A 27864-nucleotide genomic window follows, 5' to 3' on the forward strand; every position below is an offset into this window, starting at 1 on the left:
ATGTGAGGCCCCTTGGAATTGGGCCTCGCCATATGGTGAGCTTGAGTCCGGACACAGTTTCTCGTTGGAGGCAGTCGAGATCGGGGAAAGTTAAACTGAGATCAAAGGATATCTAAAAGCAACTTTGCTAGACGATAAGATGATATCTATGTGGTCTGAGAAGACATTGTGTTTATTTTCTGTTTCTGCTTTTTATGACTTTGTCTACCCATTTGCTGGGTCCTGTGCTTGTTCTTGTGACTGCTGTTTGCACAGTTAACAGGCTTACTGCCTCTCTGGTGCCTTGCATAGATAGTTAACTTTTTAACTTTAGCCTTCACTGCTTTTTGCACAGTTAACAGGCTTACTGCCTCTCTGGTGCCTTGCATAGATAGTTAACTTTTTAACTTTAGCTTTCCCCAACCTGATAATGAGACCTGTCTGGATGACTTGATTGTATCGGATTATGTACCTGATTTTACTATTGTGTTATCTGCTACCTAAGCTTGTATCCCAGGACTTTCTGTTCCCTTTGATGTATGAGATATTGGTGTCTGTTCCTGCAAACGAAGTAGGACAAAGATATATATACTAACTGTGTGCAAAAATAAATTTGTCACTTAAGCAAAAGCTTACTTGACCCTCTGGACCTCTCTATGCTTTCTCTCTTTTCTTCCAGCGCACTCCCCTATTCAGGTTGGAACCCTCTTGCTGGCCAAGAGTCCCCGGCAGACGTGCCGGCCGACCATGAGCCCAGAAGAATTAGGAGAAATATCTAATGTAGGTGACGGGGCGATGGAGGCAGCAAACCACCATGGCATGTGTATACCTATATAACAATCCTGCAAGATCTACACATGTACCTCAGAACTTGAAGTATTAGAAAAAAAATTTATCATGTTAAGAAAACATCATCATATTTAAAGATAAATCATTTGCTTTATTGTATAAATGACAATTTTAACAAGGGTACAAATTAGATATAATTATACAAACTGAATATTTATATCCAATTTATATTCTTCATTCTATTAATGAGCAGTTTAAATACATAATAAAATTCAGAATGATAAAGACATCTACATTTGGGCATAAAAAAAAAAAAGAAAGCAAAGAGAGGAAGTCTACTTGTCCATTCAGTAATTAACAATGATTTACATAAAAGTTCCACAAATTGATCTCAGAATCAGAGCAATGTTACATTTTCTAACAAAAACTATAAAATACTAGTAATTGTGCTTTATGAAAAATTGTTTGAGGCAATCTACATAGGAAATATTATCAAGATTCATAATTGCACAAATCTGAAAGACCTTACATGTCTTATCACATATTACACTGCTGTCATAACTCACAAAGAAGTAATTGTAGTATTTTATAAACTGCTTACTGTCTAGGATTGCAAATTGTTTAGCTAATCCGTATAAACTTTCTGGCTGCAAATCTTCAATGTCATAGGCCTGAGTTAGGATATACTCCAGCTTCCAGATGGACTCTCCCTTTAGATTCGCCTCTGTCAGGTTCAAGTAATACTGCAACATATCCTACAGTTAAGAACAGTAACGAAGCCTGGTTTATTTTTTGGCACATAAGGCACTATACAACAGGAAGCGTTCATGTTACAATTTATGTGACATTTTAGGCTGGGCTGTAAACCCAGCACTTTGGGAGGCTGAGACAGGTAGATTACCTGAGGTCAAGAGTTCAAGACCACCCTGAACAACATGGCGAAACCCTGTTTCTATTAAAAATACCAAAAAAAAAATTAGCTGGGTGTGGTGGCGAGCGCCTGTAATCCCAGCTACTTGGGAGGCTGGGGTAGAAGAATCACTGGAACTCAGAAGGCAGAGGTTGCAGGGAGCCAAGATTGAGCCACTGAACCCCAGCCTGGACAACAGAGCAAGACTGTGTCTGAAAAAAAGAGGGAAAAAAGAAAGAAAGAAAAAGAGGCTCAATAAAAAACTTTTACCACGTTTTCAATTTTGAAAAGAATGAAAGAACGTAACAGCACATAATCCAAACTATACAGAGAGAGGTACAAAATAAAAACCTTCAATTCACACACCTCAGAGGTAACCATCACTAATAGTTGTGTGTATCAGTAGTGTGCTAGAGGTAGCTTGTACCAGGTCACAAAAGCCTATTGTCAAATTTTTAGGAATGTTGCTAGTCAATTTGTGGCACTTTGGTAGCTTGAAATTGTTCATGATGTGAGTATTTCTGTCATGGACATTGACAAACACTACAAATTAAGGCACTTTTCTCCTCAGTGAAGCAGTTGTTAAACATTTGCCAGTACTCCAGTGAATGTGTGGTGTTCTAGGCTTTACATCAAAACGAAGATAAATATTTGGAATATGCATACTTATTTACATTTTTGGCTTTTTCAAAATATGGAGTCTTACTATACACATTGTTATGTTTCAAGAAATTATTTAGAAATTATGTAAGATATTTATGTTTTTTAGAAATTATTTAGTGCTGCCGGGCGCAGTGGCTCATGCCTGTAATCCTAGCACTTTGGGAGGCTGAGGTGGGTGGATCACCTTAGGTCAGGAGTTCAAGACCAGCCTGACCAATATGGTGAAACCCCATCTTTAAAAAAAAAATTAAAAAAAAAAGAAAAAAAGAAATTATTTAGTGCTATATCAGGAAAATCTTCCTACATTGGTACATATGTACATACATCGGGGTCTGAACCTCAGATGGTATCTATATAGATACATACACACACATATAGATGGATATATACGTGTATGTAGATGTATATATCTGAGGTTCAGATCCAAAATTAGGCAGCTAAAAGTTGTAGAAAAAATTCTTTTGGACTAATTTATCAGGCAATTGTTTCATTTCCCCATTGAATCAAATATTTATGAATCAAACCAGATTTCTGCCATCCTACCTCCTCCCTCTGTTATTCTGGGGAATAACAGAACCATCTTCTATTTAAATTCATCTAGAAAAAACATAGTAATTATACCAACAATGGCTTTAATTGAAGTGAATTGTTTTCTAATTATATTGTAGATAGGGGAAGTTGACCAGCCTATTGTGCTAAATTGTTCTAAAGCAAGCAGCCATCAAGCTGCTCCAAAGATCTTTTGTCCCAAAGGTCAATATCCAACTCAGTTTTTTTTCCTTTAAAAAATGTTTTGGGTGGACCCAGTGGCTCACATCTGTAATATCAGCAATTTGGAAGGCCAATGTGGGAGGATCACTTAAGGTCAAGAGTTCGAGACCAGCCTGGGCAACACAGGGAAGCCCCCATCTCTATTAGGTGGGCGTGGTCATGCATGCCCATTGTCCCGCCTATGTGGGAAGCTGAGGTGGGAGGATCACTTGAGCCCACGAGTTTGAGGCTGCTGTAAGCTATGATTGCCCCACTACACTCTAGCCTGGGTAACAGAACAAGACCTTGTCTCTAAAAAAAAGAAAATAAAATCTTGTTTGTTAACATTTATTAAGCATTTAGTATAAGCCAAGCATTTTTCTAAGTGGTTTACACAGATTTGTTCATGGAATCCTCATAGCAACTCAGTGAATTAAATAATACTTTAATTCCCATTCCGTGGAGAAATAGACTGGGACACAGAGAAGCTTGAAAATATGCCTCACGAGAGGAAATGGATCCAGAGCCTATACTCTTCTTGATACTTACTTATATTCTGGAGAAGAAGAATGAACATGGCTTAATGAAATGTTTCAGTATGTACGCAAGTCCACAAACATGGCACTACCCAATGAAAGCTTCACCTAAATAAATGTGAAATCCTTAGAAGAACAGAAACAGCCTTCCAAAGACTAACGTCACCAGCTCACACTTAGTAAGTCTTGATAACATTGCAAGTATAAAAAAGAAGAAGGATGCCAGAAGATTTTGACATAAAATACATCTCACATAGCTGTCCTGAGAAAAATTCAACTAAACTGATGAAAACTGCAAAGATATGCATAAATATGGGGTCAGCTCTGAAATCTGCCAACTTACCAATAATTTATAGTCACGAGGATCATACTGAAATAGTCTGATACCAGGATTGTTGGTCTGTTTTTCTAAAACACTCTTCACTGGTGTAACAGCAGGAGCCACAAACAAAGAATTTACTGGACTTCCTGAACAAAACACACACACATAAACATACGTTCTTAAATAATAGAGTTTAACTATATTAAAAATATAAACAGGCTCCACAGCCAAGTGATACGTGATCGTTGATGGATACTGACTTGAAACAACTATAAAGAGACAATTTTGAGAAAATAGGGGTATTTTTGTTATTAATACTGGATAATATTGTCGATTTTGTTAAGTAAGTTAATGTTATTGTGGTTATGTAAATTATCCACATATTTTAGCAATAGATACAGAAAGTACTGAAATAGATCCAGTGTTTAAGATTCACTTTCAAATACTTCAGCAAAAAAATTAAAAGAATATAAAAGGAATAGGCAAAGCAAATGTGGACAAATTTTAATAGCTGTTGAATATGAGTGATGAGTACACAGGGGCTTGTTTGTATCATTCTCTCTGCTTATATATGTATCAATAAGAACTTACAAGTAAGAACTTAATATATTTTATTTTAAGCCGTTGTGTAAACTTTGCTTTGCTTTCTAAATTCTGAGAAATTAAACAAGTAACGTCAAAAGAAACTTGAGTATAGCAATTAAAAGAAGAATGTTGTTTCTTTAAACACGAAGATTTAAAAGAAAATTTGAGTGAGCTGAGGGTTTCTGAGGCTTTTGTATTGATGGTAAATAAATAACACCGGCCCTGTGGAGCTAATAGGAGCTCATGTTGAAGAAATCCAGCTGCAGGCCTAATATTATGATTTGGACACTCATCATACAACCATTGAGGATAATTCAGAAAAGGCTAGTGTTGGCAGATTTTTGAATAAAATGTTTAATTTACTAAATCAGCAAATTTACTGAATATTCACTGCTTTGCTCTAGATTCTTGGACTGGGGAAATGCAAACACAGCATTACATTACCTTTTTTATCTGAAAGAACCATAATGCTGTCTCTGTGAGTGTGTCCATAAAATTGCCCTGCAATGACATCACTGTATTTTCGAAAAATATCTATCAATTTCTCATTATAGTATTCTCTCATTGCCGTGATGCTCTTTGAATACGGCAGGTACCCCACAGGAACATGTGCTATGATGTACACCTGGAAAAAGAAGCACAAGGAGGACTCATGAGAAACTTTCTGCACATTTATCATAACTAAATGATATTTAGATACCCAAGATTGGAAGTATATTAATTATAATTTAGAAAACAAATCTACCATCTCTTCTACTTATAACAAAAAGAGATGAAATTATAAAACTATTAAGGTCACTATATTTGCACAGTGTTGATGATATAACGACCCATGACTTCAGTCACAATTTTTTGATTTGGCCTCATTTTATACCAATAAATGTCCACTAATCCTAAAAGTAGTAAAAGCAAAACAAAATAAAACTGGCCACGCAAGGTGGCTCAGGCCTGTAATTACAGCACTTTGGGAGGCCAAAGCAGGTGGGTTGCTTGAGCCCCCCCAGAGTTTGAGACCAGCCTGGGCAACATGGTGAAATCGTGTCTCTATAAAAAATAATAGAAAAAAAATTAGCCAGATGTGGTGGCGCATGCCTGTCTGTAGTCCCCTCTACTCAGGAGGCTGAGGTGGGAGAATCACTTAAGCCCAGGAGGTTGAAGCTTCAGTGAGTCATGATCGTGCCACTGCACTCTAGCCTAGGCAACAGAGTGAGACTCCTGTGTCTGAAAAAAAAAAAAAAAAAAAACTAAAATGACTTGGCTGGCCTTGGTGGCTCACACCTCTCAACCCAGCACTTTGGGAGGGTGAGGCTGGTGGATCACCTGAGGTCAGGAGTTCAAGACTAGCCTAGCCAACATGGTGAAACCCCATCTTACTAAAACTACAAAAATTAGACAGACATGGTGGTGGGCGCCTGTAATCCCAGCTATTTCAGGAGGCTGAGGCAGGAGAATCGCTTGAACCTGGGAGGTAGAGGATGCAGTAAGCCAAGATGGTTGCCATTGCACTCCAGCCTAAGTGACAGAGCAAGACTCTGTCTCAAAAAAAAAAAAAAAAACACACACAAGAAAACAACCATGAGTTGTATGGTGTTTATGCAAAAAAAAAAAAACTTCAAATTTTATTGATACCGAACTCCACCCCAAGTTTAATAAACATACAAATTTAGCCTTCTGCTTATTCCCAGATGGTTTTGGTCTATGGGATCTACCTTCTCCTTATTCTGCTGAGAGCTGTTCAGTGTACTTTCTAGCCATTCAAATTGGTTGGCTGGGTCAGTCTTGTTCAGGGTCTTGATATTGGGGCCGTAGTACAAGTTTGTGTTTAGACTGATGATCCTAAGCTTTGGATTAGTTGTAACTTTCTGTGAATAAAAACCACCTATAAAAACAATTTTAAAACACATTTAGGAAAACACACACATATACACAGGAATTGTAAAAGCAAATTCCTGGGGTTTACAATCCAGTCAGGAGGCTGGTACTTATTTCTCATTGTTTAGTTGGCACATAGATAGGCTGTCATTAGATAAGAAGAAGATTTAACAAGCATTTAGTGAAAATCTGCTATAGTGCTAGGTCCCATGTTGGTACTTCCAACATACTGAAATAATGGTTGTATCCAATATTCAGATGAAAAGATAAATAAGTGTTTGAGCAGTAAGCAACAAGATTGAATCTTATGGAAGAAAGATTCACACATCAACTTCTATTTTTATGATTAGAGGCTTAAGCTGAGGGACACTGTGAAATATAAAATCCAAAGAATAGTAACACACATGGATCTTGCTAGAGATTACTGCGAAAAAAAATGGGTCAGACAAATCACAGCTGCTACAATCTCAGAGGAAAAGAGGTTTAAAGGCAACATTCCACCCACGCCTCTGAACCAGTGGTGATGGGACACCCAAGGGTCTGCTGCAATGGCACTTGCAGAACTGGGCACTCAGATCTGGCCCAGCTTTCTTTGCCCTGAGCCCACTCACTATTCATAGCTTTCTCTAGCTTTCAGTCATGATGGATCACTGCCTCTTTAATTTTCTCTGTTTTTTCTTGCAGTCATAACACATTATTTTTACTATGGTAGTAGCAGGGCAGTTAGGCTTCAATTTGTCGGAAATTATTTTTGAGACACTTCCCTTCCTGTCCTAGTAGTAGAAAATGACAAAAAGTCTCACTAGGGGCCCTGGGATTTCAGGCCCTTCATGCAGAGCATCTCTGCTCCAAATCACTTTCGCCTCTAAGACTTTCTCAGGATTCCTTTTATGACTTTTAACTTAGTATTATATTCCAGTGTTTAACTGGAGCTTTGAGGGCTATCATGGGAATGGGTATCATTATAAACTCATATAGCTTTTTCTTAGGGCCTGGATTCTACTTCTCAGCTGTTTTCTGCCTCCCCTGCTTTATGCTGAGTCTCCTTAGAATGCAGAGCATTTCTTTAGGAATCTTGATCATTCTTTGTGGCTCTCCCTTCACTTCAACCTACACAAGCTCTCCATGTGTCTTGTAGGATGTGAAGCCTAAGACTAGACATAGGCTGGTCATGGTGGCTCATGCCTGTAATCCCAGCACTTTGGGAGGCCAACGGGGGGCAGATCTCCTGAGGTCAGGAGTTAGAGACCAGCCTGACCAATATGGTGAAACCCTGTCTCTACTAAAAATACAAAATTAGCTGGGTGTGGTGGCAGGTGCCTATAATCCCAGCTATTTAGGAGGCTGAGCCAGGAGAATCGCTTGAACCTAGGAGGCGGAGGTTGTGGTGAGCTCAGACCATACCATTTGCACTCTAGCCTGGGCAACAAGAGTGAAACTCTGTCTCAAAAAAAAAAAAGACTAGATACAGTTCCCTAGATTAATCAGAACCATAGTCTAATTCTAAGATATCATGTCTCGAATTCATATATACTGTGATTTGCTGCATACTAGCAAAAACAGTAACAAAACAGTGGCAAAAGCCAAAGGGTTAATAACAATACTGAAAGAAAGCCTTTTAACTGACAGAAATCTAGCCATTAACTTAATATTCGTCTCAACATTCTAAAAACACCAAAGTCTTAGTTTAACAGCTGGGCACCTCAGCTAAGCTCACAAAATGTCAGGGATTTACATAATGTGTCAAAAGCCACAGGAGCAGAGGGCCTTTAGACATTACCCAGGGAAGCCTTACTATGCACTAATTATGCATTACTTTCCCAAGCACCTCAAAGTCCATGTTAAAAGCTTAGTTATCCTCACTTTACCAGCTGTTTGTTTTATAAAATTATGCTGCTTGGTTAAAAGTTGGTGTCCATTCTCTCTTCTCAATCAATTTTCCAATGAGAAACGTACACTTTTATTTACATTCAAATCAAAAGTTCAGCTTTTGCTCCATGGGGAACATACCTACCTAATTAAGAGTAGAAGAACAAAAGAGTGGAAGAAGAACAGGAAGAGTGCCCCGCAAGATAAACAGGTTCATGACGTGTGTCACAGGTAGCATTACTACTCACTGTAGTAATAGGGCAGAGGCACTCCAGAATTGGCACACTCAAGCAAACATTAAAAATTTAAGTCTAGCTGGGTGCGGTGGCTCACGCCTGTAATCTCAGCACTTTGGGAGGCCGAGGCGGGTAGATCACGAGGTCAAGAGATCGAGACCATCCTGGCCAACATGGTGAAACCCCGTCTCTACTGAAAAATACAAAAATTAGCCGGGTGTGGCAGCGTGTGCCTGTAGTCCCAGCTACACGGGAGGCTAAGGCAGGAGAATTGCTTGAACCCAGGAGGCAGAGATTGCAGTGAGTCAAGATTGCACCACTGCACTCCAGCCTGGCTCCTGGTGACAGAGCAAGACTGTCAAAAAAAAAAAAAAAAAATTAAGTCTAAACAACATGAATAAAAATTGAGGCAAAATAGGAATAAGTAAGTCTTTCACTTACCTCTCCTTAAAGTACTAATAGCTTCTTCATCTAGCCATGGTTTCCAGAGGTTTGCCACTGCATTGTACACTTTACTGGTGACTACAGGCAGTTGATCCTGGCCACAAACAATATAATCCACCATTGAAACTTTAAAGATATACGGCTGAATTAATGTAAACATTACTTGAGCACTGATTACTATGTTAGGCATCTAGAGATGCAAGGATGAATATTAGATAGACTTCATCTTCAAGGAATATAACTTAGTTGGAGACTGGGGGACAAAAGGTAACCAATTAACTATAAGACAATGTGCTGGGCATTACCACAGAGGTCCTGGGAGCCTGGAAGCAAGAACAATCAAGTGTAGCCCAGGGCCGGGCGCAGTGGCGCACGCCTATGATCCCAGCACTTTGGGAGGCCAAGACGGGTGGATCATTTGAGGTCAGAAGTTCAAGAAGAGCCTGGTCAACATGGTGAAACCCCGTTTCTACTACAAATACAAAAATTAGCTGAGGTGGTGAGCACCTATAATCACAGCTACTCAGGAGGCTGAGGCAGGAGAATCACTGGAACCCAGGAGGGGAAGGTTGCAGTGAGCCAAGATCGCGCCCCTGCACTTTAGCTTGGGTGACTGAGTGAGGCTTTGTCTCTAAAAAAAAAAAAAAAGAAAAAACGTCTGGGCATGGTGGCTCATGCCTGTAATCCCAGCACTTTGGGAGGCCGAGGCGGGTGAATCGCGAGGTCAAGAGATCTTGACCATCCTGGTCAACATGGTGAAACCCCGTCTCTACTAAAAATACAAAAAATTAGCTGGGCAAGGTGGCATGCGCCTGTAATCCCAGCTACTCAGGAGGCTGAGACAGGAGAATCGCTTGAACCCAGGAGGTGGAGGTTGCGGTGAGCCGAGATCACACTATTGCACTCCAGCCTGGGTAACAAGAGCGAAACTCCATCTCAAATAAAAAAAAAGAAAAGAAAAAAAAAGTGTAGCCCAGGGAATTAGGATAGAGAGTGAAGACAGCAGTTGAGCCAGGCCTTTAACAAAACGGCATCAAAGCAAATGCAATGGTCCAGATACAAACACAGGCATAGGTACAGCCATAGGCACAGTCACATAGGTATGTGCCACACACAAAGCTCATGTTTTAGCATGGCTAGGATGTAGGATGGATATGGGAGTGTGCTCATTAAAGAGACACCAAAGGCAGGTTCGAGCCTGAATGTGCACTGCCTGATGCAGCATGCCAAGGGAACAGGAAAACATCATGTTTTAGAATTTAATAAAGTCTTCTGAACTATTATGAGCTTCTTAACTCTTTGAATAAAGATTTACAACCACACACTTCTGATTTAGAGAAGTCTTTTTATGGCAGCATAAATTATATCAAAATATTTTGATTTTTAAAATAATGTAAGTATAAAATATTTTTATTATCATAAAGTGTCTTCAGGGGGTCATAAGCTCTAGTGTAGAAGTAAATGGGGACCCTCATTTGGGGGAAAACAAATAAACAAAACTTTAAGAAAGTAAATACTGAAGCAGGGCATGGTGACTCATGCCTATAATTCCAGCACTTTGAGAGGCTGAGGCAGGAGGATAGCTTGAGCTCCAGAGTTTGAGGCTGCATTTATCTATGATTGTGCCACTGCACTGCACTCCAGCCTGGGTGACAGATAAAGGCCCTGTATGAAAGAAAGAGAGAGAAGGAAGGAAGGAAGGAAGGAAGGGAGGGAGGGAGGGAGGGAGGGAGGGAGGGAGGGAAAGGAAGGAAGGAAGGCAGAGAAAGAAAGAAAGACCCAGAAATCATTTGTGAATTGGATACCTTTTTTTTTTTTGAGACGGTGTCTCAGTCTCACCCAGGCTGGAATGAAGTGGCATGATCTTGGCTGACTGCAGCCTCTGCCTCCTGGGTTCAGGTGATTCTCCTGCCTCAGCCTCCTGAAGAGCTAGGACTACAGGCGTGTGCCACCACACCCAGCTAATTTTTTATATCACCATGTTAGCCAGGATGGTCTTGATCTCCTGACCGGTGATCTGCCTGCCTTGGCCCCCACAAAGTGCTGGGATTACAGGTGTGAGCCACCGCACCTGGCATGAATTGGATAACTTTTTAATTTTGTTATAAAAAATTAGGTTTAATGACTGATGCCCCTGTTTCACACTGTTTATTTTCTTCTTTATACTGGTAAAATAGAACTATTTCTGAGAGGAGTTTATCAAAAGTTAGATACCCAAGTCATAGTAGTTCTTGATATATGTGCCTAATACATGATGGAAATATAGATACATCCAGGGCAAGTAATAACCAAATGGCTTGTTTTAATTGGACTAAACATGTATTTTCAGTTTATGTCAGAGATCAGGGTCACCTGTGTGACTGTATATTTATATAGCTATGTATATTTATGCAGAATGTATATTTATGTAGCTATACTGTATGAATATGGGATTTTAGTGGAGAAACAGCACTTAGGAAATTCATTTCTAACATTTTCCAGAGTTAGATCTCAGATATCAGCCTCTAGGAAAATTTGTTGTGGAACTTTCCTGCTACATTTGAGATTTCCAAAACTGTGAGGTGGAAAGATGGTAGTGGAATAACAGAACATTTCTAGATATAAGATCATAAGCTAGAAAGAGAAAAAAAAATTAACTGTTAAAGGTATGCAGGCTGCCCAATTTACCCTAGCTGTATATATTAATACAATAGGATATGTTATAGAATTTAGGTAGCACTTCTCTCTTTGAACTGTAAGATTTGACTTGACAAAAAGAGGACAGAGATAAAAATAAAATGAAACAAATTCTCAAAGGAGTTACAAATATGCATCCTGTGTCACTACTTAATGGGACAATCACTACACCCCACTTACTGAGGGTTTATAGTGTGCCAGGTAGTAAGCTACGCCCTTTTCATATCACCAATGCTCACAAAAGCTTTGCAAGGTAGGTATTATGGCTTCTATTTACAAATGAGTGATCTCTGTATTAGGGATAGTAAATGAATCACACAAGTTGGCCAAGCTATTAAAAGCAGGGATGGTTAAAGATTTACCTTCTAGTGACTATGACTCTAACCCTGTGTTTTCCAATATTCCATTCTTCCTGCCACCTAAGGCACATAAAGACAATGTGTGTGACCTTTGGCTGCTGGAGTTCATTTATCCCCAAGTCTCTTCACGGTGTGGTCTAACATCTCAATGGGAACAAAGGCTGACCACTGGTTGACAGACTGACTCAAAAAGACTCATATATTTACTCATCTCAAGATAGCAGGCCAGGGCCAAGAAGTCACTTGAAACTTAAGCTTGTTCTAGAATACAGCTTTTCAAAATTACTCTATTGAGGTTAGATTAAAAAAGTAATCAAGCCCCTCACTCAGCAATTATTTGACATGAGAGGGAAGATATTCTGAGCAAAGAGAAAAATGCGGACGCAGAGAGGCATGAAAGTAGATATGTTTGGGAAACACTGAGTATGTCAGTCAAGCAAGAAAAAGGATGTGCAAAAATGATGTTAGTTTAAGTGAACACAGATCTGAGGTGAAAAGATCTGGAGTAGGGACTCTGCTCCCAAGGGATTTTGAGCACTTGGACAAGCACTTCACATTACCGAGCCTTTGTTTTCTCATCTATAACATAAAGGGTTGGTCTACACCAGGGGTCAGCAAACTTTTTATATCCATTTCAACTGCTCTATTCTGAAACATGAAACAACCATAGGCAATGTAGAATGAATGGAAACATAGCTGTGTTCCAATAAAACTTTATTTACAAAAACAAGCAACAGGCTGAATTTGTACCACAGGAGACAGTTGTGAAGCCCTGGACTAAACGACAATCTCTGGGTACGAATCTGAGATTTTATACTACTACAATAGGATGCTGTAACCAGGACTAGAATCTGGCTGTTATGCACAGGTAGCTTCTCAAATAAAAACCCGTTGGAGCCAGGATTATCTCAGGCATTAAACACTCAGAACACGGTCTCTGCCTTGAATCATGTCTTAATTAGATAAAATGGACTTGAACATGGACCTCCTTCCTCTTTGCTTCTTGTTAGAACTCCATGTGTAAGCCCAGACCCAGAAAGTCTAAAGTCCTGCCTGCCTTGGCTGATTACCCCCCATCCCCCGCCTGGCGTTCGCCACTATCCCGGATTGCCCAGTGGAGCTTCCCCCTGGACATCAACCCACCCTGCCATCTTAACTTATAATAATGTGAATACTCCTCACCCACCCTGCCATCTTAACTACTCTTACGCCTTACCCCACCCGCCATTGTAACTGAACTTATGGTAATGTATACTCCTTGCCCCTACCCCCACCACTGTAACTGATGTTACTCTGTAACTTTCCACTGCCCACCTCAAACCTATAAAACTAACTTCTATTCCACCGCCCTTCACTAATGCCCTTTTTTGGCCTTAGCCCACCTGCACCCAGGTGAATAAACAGCCATGTTGCTCACACAAAGCCTGTTTGGGGGTCTCTTCATTCACTTCTTATGGTAATTTGCAATGTTTTTGTTTTTATTTACAATCTAGCTTAGATCAGGGTATGCACATCTTTGTAGGCCTAATAAGAATTCTGGAAAAAGTAAATATTTACCAATATTAACCTTAATTGCTAATCTCGTCATGGACATGCAAATGAACAAGAATGTTATTCAAAAGAAAAGAGAAATTGAAGAAGATTATGAAGGAAAACAGAAATTAACGGTGTACAAACTGGATAATTTGCTTCTGAAAACTCACTATTGATATAACTTCTTATGAATTAAAAGAATCCTTTTATAGTCACCAAAACACTTGTCTTTGCCTTTCTTGATGGTTAGGATTAAGACCATATTCTCCCTCTATGAGACCCATCCCCATGCCTATCACTGGCTAGTTATTGTCACAATTTAGACACTACTAATAGGAAAAATTATTTAAGCACTTCTGAAAGTTGACATCAAATTTACCTGTGGCCAATAGTCATGATTACCCAGTGCAGGGAAAACCTGGAGATTTGTAAAGAGACTCTGGATGGTGGTTGTCATATTAGTGATCACATTTATAACAGTGTCTGTTGAGAGTTCAGCTACAGGCACATGAGGTGGGCTATCCCTGAAAAAGAGACAGAATTGTAAAGAACAAAATCAGTTTCATAGTTGCTAGACTTACGTATGATGCCTCGCTATACCTATCATTGCAGACTTCCATTTTAAAACAGCAAATTACAGCCAACTGCTCTTCCCCTTACTTCTACCCTACAGAGAATCCTGTAAAAGAAAAATGTGTATTAACAAAAATATAATACAAAAAAAAAGCTGGAAATCTCAGCCTATTTCACTACCTAACTGAAGATTTATAAGAGGCTAAAAACTGCAATAATTAAAAGCAGATTCCAACTGAACCACAGCCAAAATGCCTGTTTGAAATCCAGTTTTGCCAATTACTAGCTGTGTATACTCGGATAAGTTACTTAAATGTTCAGTGCCTTCATTTCCTCATCTGTAACATGGGAATAATAATAATACCCATTATAAAAATTAAATATTACAATATATAAATTAATTAAAACAGTACCAAGCCCAAAGTAAATATTCTATAAGTATTAGACATGGTCGCCGGGCGCAGTGGCTCACGCCCGTAATCCTAGCACTTCGGGAGGCCGAGGTGGTTGGATCACCTGAGATCAGGAGTTCAAGACCAGCCTGGCTATCATGGTGATACCCCATCTTAAAAAAAAAACGTAGGCCGGGCGTGGTGGCTCACGCCTGTAATTCCAGCACTTTGGGAGGCCGAGGCAGGTGGATCACGAGGTCAAGAGATCGAGACCATCCTGGTCAACAAGGTGAAACCCCGTCTCCACTAAAAATACAAAAACTTAGCTGGGCATGGTGGTGCGTGCCTGTAATCCCAGCTACTCAGGAGGCTGAAGCAGGAGAATTGCCTGACCCCAGGAGGCGGAGGTTGGGGTGAGCCGAGATCGCGCCATTGCACTCCAGCCTGGGTACCAAGAGCGAAACTCCGTCTCAAAAAAAAAAAAAAAAAAAAAAAAAAAAAGTATTAGACAGTCATTATTCGAAGTAAAGAAATACAAGCCTCTTCACTCTATTATGATGAAGGAAACTATAGTTAGTTATACTGCCAGAAGATGATGCTTTACAAAATTGTCATGGCACGTAAACTTCCATTATTGCATTTCTTCTTTGATAATTTAATGAAGACATAATATCACATTAATCAACGCCTCAAGACATTGATGTAAGTGTGCTGTTTATGGATTCATCTCTTAGTTAACACTGACATATTTCTAAAGTCTGTATTAAAAAAAGAAACACTTCTAGAATTGTTATTACCTCTAATAATGTTGATTAGTTTGACCCAGTGTTTTTTAACTCAACTCTTAAAACGCAATTAATCTTCTTATGAATTCAGCACTCTTAGGAAGCTTAGGACATTGTAAATAAATATTGAGTAATTAATGGTACTTATATAATCACTTACCCTGTCCATATCATGAAAGATACTTCTTGTCCAGAAGTTTTAATAAAATCAAATGCTGACAAAATAAGTTGATATGGAGAATCACACAGAACATCTCCAAAAGGGCCAGGGTTGGAGGCATTTGCACCTTTAGATGAAGCGCACACTTTTGTGTGGTCATCTGTGATGTGGTAAGTAGGGTCTAAGTGTAAGTCAGTCACATGCCAAAACTGTCCTGTTGATTATTAAAAAAAAACGCAAATAAATCTACTTTTTCTCTTTTGGAATTCTCATACAAAGATCTATAGTAAGAATAGAAACGGTTGCTCCTCCCTGTGATAAAGGAAAGCCTTGGTAATTTAAATGTTCATATGCCTTGAAGTTAAATACAATCCTTCTCTGTGAGAAGATAAGCTTCAAAGAACTGTAGGAACAATTTACCACTTAAGCATGTCAGAACTGATGAGCTCAGGCTGCGCCCAGTGGCTCATGCCTGTAATCCCAGCACTTTAGAAGGCTGAGGCAGGTGGATCATTTGAGGTCAGGAGTTTGTGACCAGCCTGGCCAACATGGTGAAACCCCATCTCTACCAAAAATATAAAAAATTAGCTGAGTGTAGTGGCGCACGCCTGTAATCCAGCTACTCAGGAGGCTGAGGCAGGAGAATTGCTTGAACCCAGGAGACGGAGGTTGAGGTGAGCTGAGATCATGCCACTGCACTGCAGCCTGGGCAACAGAGCAAGACTTCATCTCAAAAAAACAACTGATGAGCTCGGTATTCATATTAGCATGATAACCTAACAAAGACTATTTAGCAAAGATAAGTTTCCATAATAAATGAAAATATCCTTTAGGGAGATCAATGATGATATCATCTTGTGTCTTAATAGCATGTCTCCTATAAGAATTAAGATTTTACAAATTATTTACATTCTTCTTGTAGAAAAATTGACATAGAAATATGATGTCATTTGTTAGGATTACACAGTGAGTAAGCAGACTGCAGAACCAGGTACTATATATCACTCTTACTTTCTTATAAACCTTTTCTCTCAACATTAAAGAACATAAACCTTTAATACAAGCTTTAAGCCAAAAATGGGAATTCTCAAAGGTTCTTAAAAGTTATTTAATAGAGGTACATCTTCTATCACATATTCGTATAAAATGTTAATAATATTAAGGGAAACAATTGTTAAAGAAGATATTTCCATTGAGTTTTTAGAAAGCAGCCAAACCCATTTGATAGCATCCTTACTTGGAAATCATCTTAAGAAAGTTCCAGCGTGGTGGCTCACGCCTGTAATCCCAGCATTTTGGGAGGCTGAGGCGGGCAGATCACCTGAGGTCAGGAGTTCGAGACCAGCCTGACCAACATGGAGAAACCCCATCTCTACTAAAAATACAAAAAATTAGCCGGGCATGATGGTGAATGCCTATAATCCCAGATGGGAGGCTGAGGCAGGAGAATTGCTTGAACCCGGGAGGCAGAAGTTGTGGCGAGCCTAGATTGTGCCACTGTGCTCCAGCCTGAACAACAAGAGCACAACTCTGTCTCAAGTAAAAAAAAAAGAAAGTTTCTTTCTTTCTTTCTTTCTTTCTTTCTTTTTTTAAGACGGAGTTTCGCTCTTGTTACCCAGGCTGGAGTGCAATGGCACGATCTCAGCTCCCCGCAACCTCCGCCTCCTGGGTTCAGGAGATTCTCCTGCCTCAGCCTCCTGAGTAGCTGGGATTACAGGAAGGCACCACTATGCCCAGTTAATTTTTTTTTGTATTTTTAGTAGAGACGGGGTTTCACCATGTTGACCAGGATAGTCTCAATCTCTTGACCTCGTGATCCACTCGCCTCGGCCTCCCAAAGTGCTGGGATTACAGGCTTGAGCCACCGCACCCGGCCTCCGAAAGAAAGTTTCTTTTATTGAAGGTAATACTAGAACAAATAATCAGAGTGGTATCTGTCTTTATTAAGTATTTGCTATGTGCCAGGCACGGTGAAAACAATTTTATTTTTATTTTTTTATTATTTATTTATTTATTTTTTAAAAGATGGGGTTTCACCATGATGGCCAGGCTGGTCTTGAACTCCTCACCTCAGGTGATCCACCCACCTCGGCTTCCCAAAGTGCTAGGATTACAGGCCTGAGCCACCGCGCCCTGCCAAGCAATTTTAATATACTATATCATTTGATTCTCAAAACTACTCTCTGAACTGGGAATTATGGTTCTCATTTTAGAATTGAAAAACTAATGCTGGCTCCAACAGAAAATGTGTTCAAGTACACACAGCTAATAAATCTCAACTCCCATACTGAAGGGTCTCCAACTTTGTTTATACATCATTTTACATATATATTCAATGATCTTTATAGCCCATGTTTAAATTGTTTTAATAAAGAGATACTTTTCCACACTTTTGAGTTTTCAAGTTTACTCTGATTATGACTAATTTATATCAGAAACACATCGGAAGTGACAAAGTAGCATGTACTACACCACAAGCAGAGCAAACAGGTAGGATGCAAAGTTTAAAGTATATCAATATGATACAACTAAATACAACCCAAAGCTGGGGTAATAAGGGGAAAACAGTTGCTATGTTAAGGTGAAAAGGGTGAGATATCTTTTGGTTGTTGTTTCTTCCCAACATAGTTGTCATTATAATTTTTTTTTTTTTTTTTTTGAGACAGAGTTTCGCTCTTGTTACCCAGGCTGGAGTGCAATGGCGCAATCTCGGCTCACTGCAACCTCCGCCTCCTGGGTTCAGGCAATTCTCCTGCCTCAGCCTCCTGAGTAGCTGGGATTACAGGCACACGCCACCATGCCCAGCTAGTTTTTTCTATTAGTAGAGACGGGGTTTCACCATGTTGACCAGGATGGTCTCGATCTCTTGACCTCGTGATCCACCCGCCTCGGCCTCCCAAAGTGCTGGGATTACAGGCTTAAGCCACCGCGCCCGGCCTGTCATTATAATTTTATAACACAATTATATTCACAAATGGTAATGGTAAGAAATGGTAAACAAAAGATCCAGAAGAAAGTAGACATAAAACCATCTTCATGATCAATTACTCGGTACTTAGTCACTATTTGCAAACATCTGCCAAAAGCAATTTTATTTTATTCCATAATGCAGAAAATACCCCAACCTTTATTTCCATCTTAGATATACTTTATCCAGCACAAAAAGTAAAGATGGCAAATAGCTCAGAGTCACCCCAGAAGATTCTTTTAATGTGAACATGTATTTGTATTACTTAGAGAATGCAAGGGTGTAGTAAGTGAACATGAAACAATACGGTGTTGTGATTAAGAGTGGAGACCAGAGTCAGACTGTTTGACTTCCAATACAAGCTCCGCCACCTACTAATCTAGCTGTGTGATCTTGGCCTATTTCATTGGTAAAATGGGAATAATAATAGTGCCTACAGTAAGGGTTAAGTGACTTATTAGAAGTAAAGCACTTAGAAGATGTATGGTACCAAGTAAGTTCAATGGTAGTTTTACTGTTATTATTTTTTTAACTTCAAACCCCACTTCCAAGTAACACTTAAAATTCAAGTACTTATTACATGTGTAGTACAATTTTTTTATGCTTCACATGTATGAGATCATTATGCATAGTCCATTTTACAGATAAGAAACTGAAGCACCCAGAGATTAAATCCAAGTTACATGTATCATCTGCAACAGAGCTAAACTATAAATTCAGGAAATCTGACTCCAGAGTCCACATTATCCTTATCCACATACAATTCCTCTGTGTTTTCACATTCAAATATCTCCAGTCTCACTTGCCTCACATGAAAACAGATAATGATGCCTGGCATTCACGCCTGCAATCTCAGCACTTTGGGAGGCTGAAGCAGGAGGACTGCTTGAGCTCAGGATTTTGGGAACAGCCTGGGCAACATGGTGAAACCCCATCTCTACAAAAAAATACAAAAACTGGCCATGAGTGGTGGCTCATGCCTGTAATCCCAGCACTTTGGGAGGCTGAGGCAGGCAGATCGCCTAAGGTCAGAAGTTCAAGACCAGCCTGCTCAACATGGAGAAACCCTCTCTCTACTAAAAATACAAAATTAGCTGGGCATGATGGCGCATACCTGTAGTTCCAACTACTAGGGAAGCGGAGGCAGGAGAATCGCTTGAACCTGGGAGAAGGAAGTTGCAGTGAGCCGAGATTGCTCCATTGCACTCCAGCATGGGCAACAAGAGCAAAACTGTCTCAAAAAAAAAAAAAAAAAAAATAGCCAAAAGTGGTGGTAGGCACCTGTAGTCCCAGCTACTCTAGAGGCTGAGGTGAAAGGTTTGTTTGAGCCAGGGAGATTGAGTCTGTGGTGAGCCAAGTTGGGCTACTGCGCTCCAGCCTGGGTGACAGAGACTCTGCCTCTGGGGAAAAAAAAAAAAAAGGCCAGCGCAGTGGCTCACACGTGTCATCCCAGAACTTTGGGAGGCTGAGGTGGGCGGATCACCTAAGGTTGGGAGTTTGAGACCAGCCTGACCAACATGGAGAAACCCCGTCTCTACTAAAAATACATGCCTGTAATCCCAGTTACTTGGGAGGCTGAGGCAAGAGAATCACTTGAACCTGGGAGGTGGAGTTTGCACCACTGCACTCCAGCCCGGCCAACAAGAACACTCTGACTCAGAAACAGATGATGACATCTGTGATCCTGTGAAGATGGGGGGAAAAGAGACTATAAACATATTCAGTACTTGCTTCAGTAAACCCAAACCTGAAATGCATTAAGAGTACACCCCTCTGATGTAATTTAGTACTTAAATTTTTATCTCCAGCATCTAGAATATGCATGACCTATAGTAGCCCTGTTCTGGAAAATCTTTCCTGACAAGAAACCCAAGTGGCACTCAGGGGATTGGAGGAACACACTTTATTACACTGGCGGGCCCAGAAGAGTTCACACCCAAAAGTCTGGACCCCGGCTAAGAAAAGTACACAGTTTTTATAGGTAAAAGGGCAGGGGAAGTTAATTCAGGACTTTAGACAACGCAGCAGGTTTTAGACAACACAGCAGTCTTCTTATGGCTTTCCAGTTAGTAAGCAATAAATTGAGGCACAGAAGCAGAAAGAAAAGACAGGGTCAGTTTTAAAATAGGGTCAGTTTTAAAAATAGGGACAGTTGCTGACAACATGCTGACAAAATCCTGGGCAAAATTTCCACTTCAGCCCTTCAACAAACATTCTTTAATTTTTATATGATGACATTTAGGCAAAGGCAAATTTCAGGATATCCTCAAGATCACATGATGACTCAGTAATGAAAGCTTAACTGGAACCAGCCTCTCCAGACTTCCAGTCTAGTGATCTTTCTACTGCATAGTATTGCCAGATAAATTAGGGGATAATAATTTAAATTCACCGAAAGATGTCTTTTTTTTTTTTTTTGAAACAGAGTCTCACTCTGTCGCCAGGCGCCAAGCTGGAGTGCAGTGGCACAATCTCGGCTCACTGCAACCTCTGCCTCCCGGGTTCAAGCAATTCTCCTGCCTCAGCCTCCCGAGTAGCTGGGACTACAGGCGTACGCCACCACACCCAGCTAATTTTTGTATTTTTAGTAGAGACGGGGTTTCACCATGTTAGCCAGGATGGTCTCGATCTCTTGACCTCATGATCCGCCCGCCTTGGCCTCCCAAAGTGCTGGGATTACAGGCTTGAGCCACCGCGCCCGGCCGAAAGATGTCTTTAAATAGAAGCCAAGAACAGAGCTCTGACAGGTTCTTAACCTGCGACTTATGAATAATGAACATCCGGAAGCCTCATCTCCCTCCCTAATGAAATTGTATAAAAAATGTGTGCAAAAAAATAAATAAATAAATAAATAAAAAATGTGTGCACATATGTTTCTAAGGCCTGGCCTGTGGCAGAGCCCGCATCCAATCCATGTTCCCTAGTTTAAAGTCCAAAGTTCTTTTTACTACACCACGTTTTCTTGTTCTGCAGACCATCTTTCAAAAGATTTCCAAAAATATGTGTGCGTTCAACATATCCAAGTAAACTCTCAAAATTACACCAGAAAATTTTTTAACACAAAGAAAATGTTATAACTTCTCCTAAAGAACCCAATGAACCACAGTTCAGACATAGTTCAGCTCCTCGTGTGCCTTAATTTGAACACTCAGCAGTATGAATGGTTGAAGTATGGCTGTTGGAATTGGCCAAGACTTAGCTATTGTTACAGGCGCATACTCTTATTTAGCTCTTATCTTAATTTAAAGAGCATACTCTTTATTTAACTCTTAGTTTTCAGTCTCATCTGACTATTAAGCTACATTACAGTTCATCCACAAGGATTCAAATACAGAAATAAGGAGTCCTTCTCAGGTCTTACTTTGTTTGCTTTAACAGTACCAATACACAAGCAAGTCCCAGCCTACTAAATCTAAAGAACTGTAGTCAAAAGCACATATGTGAAGCTTCCTAGGACTTTCGTCCTCTGACCACCAAAACCTGACAAGGCAGAAAGCGAAGACTGGGAATTTAAATGCAAAAACACAAGACAAGCAGGCAGTAGACAGGCATAGTGGATGTTGGAAGGAAGTCCAAGCATTCGGAGCTGAGAAGAGGGGGCAGGGGAATGATCATATCAAGTGGAAAATATGCAAAACACTATGTCAGGTCTCCATGTGCAAGCCTGGATCCAGAAAATCTGGAGTCCTACCTACGTCGGCTGATCCTCCCCCATCCCCAACCTGCTTTCGCTATTATCCCTAATCGCCCAGCAGAGCTTCCCTTGGACAAGCCTCTCATCCGACCCTGCCATCTTAACTGCTCTTAAGATAATGTGAATACTCCTTACTCCATCATGCCATCTTAACTGTTCTTATGATAATGTGAATACACCTTGCCCCACCCCACCATCTTTACTCTTCCGCCTTACCCCACCCGCCATTGTAACTGAACTTATGCTATGGTTTACTCCTAGCCCCTAGCCCCCACCACAGTAATTGATCTTACTCTGCAACACCCCCGCCTCCCAAAAAAATTGCCCTAACCTATAAAGCCAATTCCCACTATTACCCCCTTCTCCTGTCCTTTCAGATTCGGCCCACTTGCACCCAAGCGAGAAATAAAACGGCCTTGTCACCCACACAAAGCCTGTTTGGAAGATCCTCTTTATTAAATGCATTTTGGTACTATTGGACGCTAATAACACTACAAACAAGGAGAATTGTGAAACTGCTGAGTGAACACTTCAGACCTTTGAACCCCCGTAACTCCAGTAACGCGTCAGACCTTTGACCTCCAGTAACTCCTCTTCCTTCCCTTCAGTAGGAGAGGATTCAACCTTGCAGCTTCTCAAAAAAAAAAAAAAAAAAAACAGATGTGTGAAGTGAAGACTCACATAGTACCCAGAAAGTGCCCATTGAGGTGAATTTGCCATTGTGTGGCCTCAAGCAACCTGAGACATTTTATTTCAATACCCTAACCAGTCACATAATTAAAGTAACACAAACTAAGCTGTAATAAAAGCAGAAACCACTATACATAAACATTTTGGGGCAATTTCTTGTAATGACTGACATTTGACACAGTTGGGAAACCAGATTTACGGTTTTTACAGTTTTTGCTTCAGACCTCAAGAAAGCTAAGTCGAGAGAAATTGGCCTTCAAAGAGAAGATATTTACCCTAGAGCGTTCCCAAGTCCTGAGGAAGCGCAGAGGCAGGGAAGAGAGAGGTTTCAGCTGCTACCAGTCTCAGGGACAACTCTCTCCCAAAAGAAAACAGAACTCCCCTTCTCTAATTTTGTTTTTCCTCTAACAGTGCAATTATCTTTAAAGGGAGTAGAGGAGGTGGGACACCTTGATTTTTGAAACTGGAGCCTCAGATGGCATTGAACAATCTTTCACCAAAATGTATCTATTCTGGACCAGGGAGTCTCAAACTTAGCGGAACGGAATCACGCAGAGGGTTGGTTAAACGACATTTTGTGGAACCCCAATGCCGGCGTTTCAGAGTCAGTAGGTCTGGGAAGGGCTGGAGATTTGCAATGCTAAAAAGTTTAGGTGCCGCTGCTGCTGCCGCCGGTCCAGGGCCACACTTAGAGATCACTACTGTGACAGGCACTGTTTTGTGTTGGGAGTGAAATGGGTCCCGCCCGCAGGGAGCCTAGTGAACATCCGGGTGAAATGAAGTCCCCTGGTAGACTAAGGGGCGAGTCTACCCCGAGGGTGCTTTCACTATCTGGCTGGGAGAGTGGCAGAAAACGCCACCGACCTCGGTCGAGCAGGACAGAATATACTCTAAGTCACGCTGAAAGGTACATCACCGAGCTGAGGGGGAAACTGCAGTCCCTTTCCATTCAGGACCGATTCGGGGTCTCTAGAAGTGCTGGACACCCCACTCCCAGCTTCCTTTTCCCTTGAGTCCCGCAGCTTTTCCTTCCTGCCCCGAGGAGCAAATCAACTGAGATGCAAGATGTAAACAACAGCCAGGCTGGCGGAATCCGGTCGACGCGCCCTTGGAGCGCCCCCACCGGCGCAGGCATTTACCCCCGCCCAGCCCCGGCCTCCCGGCTGGACGCCCTCACGCTCTCGTCCCTGGGTCGCCCTCCCGGGCGCCGTAGTCAACGCCGGCCACGTCAGGACGCGGGCTCGCTCTAGCCTCCGCCCCGCACGCTCTTTCTCCGGCTGTGCGCAGGCGCCGCCGCTTGGCGCTCTCCGTCCCTGCCCGGAAGAGAAGGGTAGCGGAAAACTCACCTACCGCCGGAGGAGGATTCCTGCGGCCTGCCGGCGCCACTGGCAGCCCGAGGCCGGAGCAGTAGAGCCAAGCAGTCAGCAAGCCGCAGACCAGCGCGCGCAGCAGCGCCATAGAGCGCCGCGGGGCCCACCCAGAGGCTCGGGCTGTCCTGCAGCTACACTCGGACCTTCAGGCCTGACGGTGAGGAGGAGGCAAACGGCCGCGGGTATAGACGCCCAGCTGATCACGTGCAAAGGCAAAGTCTGCAGCGCGTCAGTTCGCCTGACCTTCAGCTGCTGTATAGCGATGATCTGTTCTCCTATTTCTTAGCGTCAGTGTCTGGCCTAGGAAGGAGTGTTCTTGGCAGAAGCTCAAATTCAGGCTGGTGTATCAGTGGTGCAGTTGATGCCAAACACTGACACATAGGTGCTTGGGGATAGAGACAGACTTATTTGATTTGGTCAAAGCCAGAAGGAGGGAGAGCGGCATCTCTCAAATCCGTCTATAAAAAGGAAAAAGCAGCTCTTCTGGCAAGATGGCGGGAGGAGAAGCTGGAGTGACTCTGGGGCAGCCGCATCTTTCGCGCCAGGATCTCACCACCTTGGATGTTACCAAGTTGACTCCACTTTCACACGAAGTTATCAGCAGACAAGCCACAATTAATATAGGTACAATTGGTCATGTGGCTCATGGGAAATCCACAGTTGTCAAAGCTATTTCTGGAGTTCACACAGTCAGGTTCAAAAATGAACTAGAAAGAAATATTACAATCAAGCTTGGATATGCTAATGCTAAGATTTATAAACTTGATGACCCGAGTTGCCCTCGGCCAGAATGTTATAGATCTTGTGGGAGCAGTACACCTGATGAGTTTCCTACAGACATTCCGGGGACCAAAGGGAACTTCAAATTAGTCAGACATGTTTCCTTTGTTGACTGTCCTGGCCACGATATTTTGATGGCTACTATGCTGAACGGTGCAGCAGTGATGGATGCAGCTCTTCTGCTGATAGCTGGTAATGAATCTTGCCCTCAGCCTCAGACATCTGAACACCTAGCTGCTATAGAGATCATGAAACTGAAGCATATTTTGATTCTACAAAATAAAATTGATTTAGTAAAAGAAAGCCAGGCTAAAGAACAATACGAGCAGATCCTTGCTTTTGTCCAAGGTACAGTAGCAGAGGGAGCTCCCATTATTCCAATTTCGGCTCAGCTGAAATACAATATTGAAGTTGTTTGTGAGTACATAGTAAAGAAAATTCCAGTACCCCCAAGAGACTTTACTTCAGAGCCCCGCCTTATTGTTATTAGATCTTTTGATGTCAACAAACCTGGCTGTGAAGTTGATGACCTTAAGGGGGGTGTAGCTGGTGGCAGTATCCTAAAAGGAGTATTAAAGGTGGGCCAGGAGATAGAAGTAAGACCTGGTATTGTTTCCAAGGATAGTGAAGGAAAACTCATGTGTAAACCAATCTTTTCCAAAATTGTATCGCTTTTTGCGGAGCATAATGATCTGCAATATGCTGCTCCGGGTGGTCTTATTGGAGTTGGAACAAAAATTGACCCCACTTTATGCCGGGCTGACAGAATGGTGGGGCAAGTACTTGGTGCAGTCGGAGCCTTACCTGAGATATTCACAGAATTGGAAATTTCCTATTTCCTGCTTAGACGGCTTCTAGGTGTACGCACTGAAGGAGACAAGAAGGCAGCAAAGGTGCAAAAGCTGTCTAAGAATGAAGTGCTCATGGTGAACATAGGGTCCCTGTCCACAGGTGGGAGAGTTAGTGCTGTCAAGGCCGATTTGGGTAAAATCGTTTTGACCAATCCAGTGTGCACAGAGGTAGGAGAAAAAATTGCCCTTAGCCGAAGAGTTGAAAAACACTGGCGTTTAATTGGTTGGGGTCAGATAAGAAGAGGAGTGACAATCAAGCCAACAGTAGATGATGACTGACGAATACCAGTTAAATAATAAATTTGGATGGAGTTGGAAGTTGGAATTTCTCTTAACAACCAAGGAATTTATTTTCAAAGCAATATTGGGGAATTTATTTACAATTTGTTACCTTAGCAGCTATAAGGTTATTCTCATTTTTTTGGTTATGAAAACTTAAGGACTACAATTGATATAAAAATTGGCATGATGTTGGACTGAATCTCTATTTTGACAGACTTGAAGACCTTCTCCCTTTTCTTTGGCCTTGTATTTTATGTTGCTTTATCTTTGAAAGTTTGCATGAAAAGGAAATTAATGGGTTGAAATAAAACTGTTCTTTAGAGCATGAGTACTTGTTCCCATGGAGAAATCTTTTTCTTCCTTGCTCTTCCTGGCCTGAAACATGGGAAACCAGAGTCAGATGTTATCTTCCTTTCCATGTGATGTCTTGAGATTTTTTTCTGCATTGTTTTATGCCTGAAATCCAATAGTCTTCCTCCATTGGAAAATACTGTTATACCAAATAATTCTAAATGAGTAACAAATATCTTTCTAAGTCTTCATTTTATGTTTTTTCTTAGCTGTTATATTATGATCATAACACAGATTGTAATATTACTAATTTTTGGACATTTGAAAAGGCCCAGAAGTAAAAGGTGTTAGAAAGCAATAAGTGAGTCAAGATGCCTCACAGAGATTCTGATTTAGTTGTTCTGATTTAATTGGCTTGGAGTAGAATTCAGGCATTGATATCTTTAAAAACTCTCCTCAGTGCTGAGAAATTTAGAGAGTTGAGAAGTAGGTATATTAAATTACAGAATCTTACTGAGTTTTGGTAGTCTGATAATACAGTTTGCTTTGCTTTGCTTAAATTTGCATTGAGATGGGATTTGAAGCGTATTATTGTACTCTTTTGAATGTTGAAGTTGCATTGTAGCAGTTTAGAACCTCTGGCTATGGGTTATCTAAGTTGATGTTTTGAGGACACATATTAATGTTATATACGTGGCTGACTTTGAAGGTTGTGTTGTAGCATGAGGAACACAAAACAATTCTACATCAAAAAAAAAAAGGAAAAAAAGGGAGTTTTTATACTGCTAGAAATGAGAGATGGAGAGTTTCAAAGAATACAGGGGAAAAGGCTGTTTCTTCAGTCTCAGGTAACTTGAGCAATCAGACGTCTGGGCATCAGCAGCTGGTCACAAAGCCCTTCGAGGTATTCATCCCTTCCGCACACATTTTTGTGACCCTGAAGTTACCTCTTTGTGCTTGAGAAGGAAGCAGTACACCTGCAGTTTATAATTATATTGTGGAAACAAGGAGAATTGGGTAAAAAGCAAGTGGTTAAAATGTACCAGCAAGCAGGGGTCCGATCAGAATTTTCATTATTTCAGTCACTAAAAAAGGATGAGGTGCTGAAATCTCAACAGTCCTGGTTATATTCTTGGACCAACCTTCACTAAGCATGGCCCAGCTTTAATGGGTAGAGTTCCTCAGTAGAGGTGATGCAGAGGGAGCCCTGAAGTATCATGACTTGAAGGAAACCAGCAAAAGTTCTGGTTAGCACAGCGGGTCTCAGTGGATCTCGAATTGTGGTCTCTGGACTGGCAACATCAGTGCGACCTGGGAACTTTAGTTAGAAATGCAAATTCCCAGGCACCACCCCAGACCTGTTGAGTCAGAAATCTGCTGGAGCCCAGCAGTTTCTGTTTTCACAAGGCTTTCAGGTTATTTTAAAGTGATCGTGATGTTTAAGACCCACTGCTCAAAGATACCAGGTTTTGTTTTTTGTTTTTTTTTGAACTGAATTAGAACAT

General features: G+C 41.1%; 2 protein-coding genes across 2 annotated transcripts; one reads left to right on the forward strand and one right to left on the reverse strand.

Annotated features, from left to right (window-relative positions):
• Window positions 1-893: 893 nt before the first annotated feature.
• Window positions 894-24327, reverse strand: SMPDL3A (sphingomyelin phosphodiesterase acid like 3A). The gene is made up of 8 exons (XM_012450053.2): window positions 24132-24327; window positions 15434-15647; window positions 13903-14047; window positions 8953-9049; window positions 6244-6413; window positions 4979-5159; window positions 3971-4095; window positions 894-1523 (listed from the first exon to the last, which is right to left on the reverse strand). The coding sequence occupies exons 1-8, from the start codon at window positions 24241-24243 to the stop codon at window positions 1206-1208; spliced, it is 1362 nt and encodes a 453-aa protein (XP_012305476.2). The 5' UTR covers window positions 24244-24327; the 3' UTR covers window positions 894-1205.
• On the forward strand, window positions 24184-26396 carry LOC105715653 (eukaryotic translation initiation factor 2 subunit 3). The gene has a single exon (XM_021666836.2). The coding sequence runs from the start codon at window positions 24647-24649 to the stop codon at window positions 26063-26065; it is 1419 nt and encodes a 472-aa protein (XP_021522511.1). The 5' UTR covers window positions 24184-24646; the 3' UTR covers window positions 26066-26396.
• The last annotated feature ends 1468 nt before the right edge of the window (window positions 26397-27864 follow it).

The sequence above is a fragment of the Aotus nancymaae genome, unplaced genomic scaffold (genome assembly GCF_030222135.1).
Source record: "Aotus nancymaae isolate 86718 unplaced genomic scaffold, 86718_ANA_hifiasm-v0.15.2.pri h1tg000040l, whole genome shotgun sequence".
Classification (NCBI taxonomy): Eukaryota; Metazoa; Chordata; class Mammalia; order Primates; family Aotidae; genus Aotus; species Aotus nancymaae.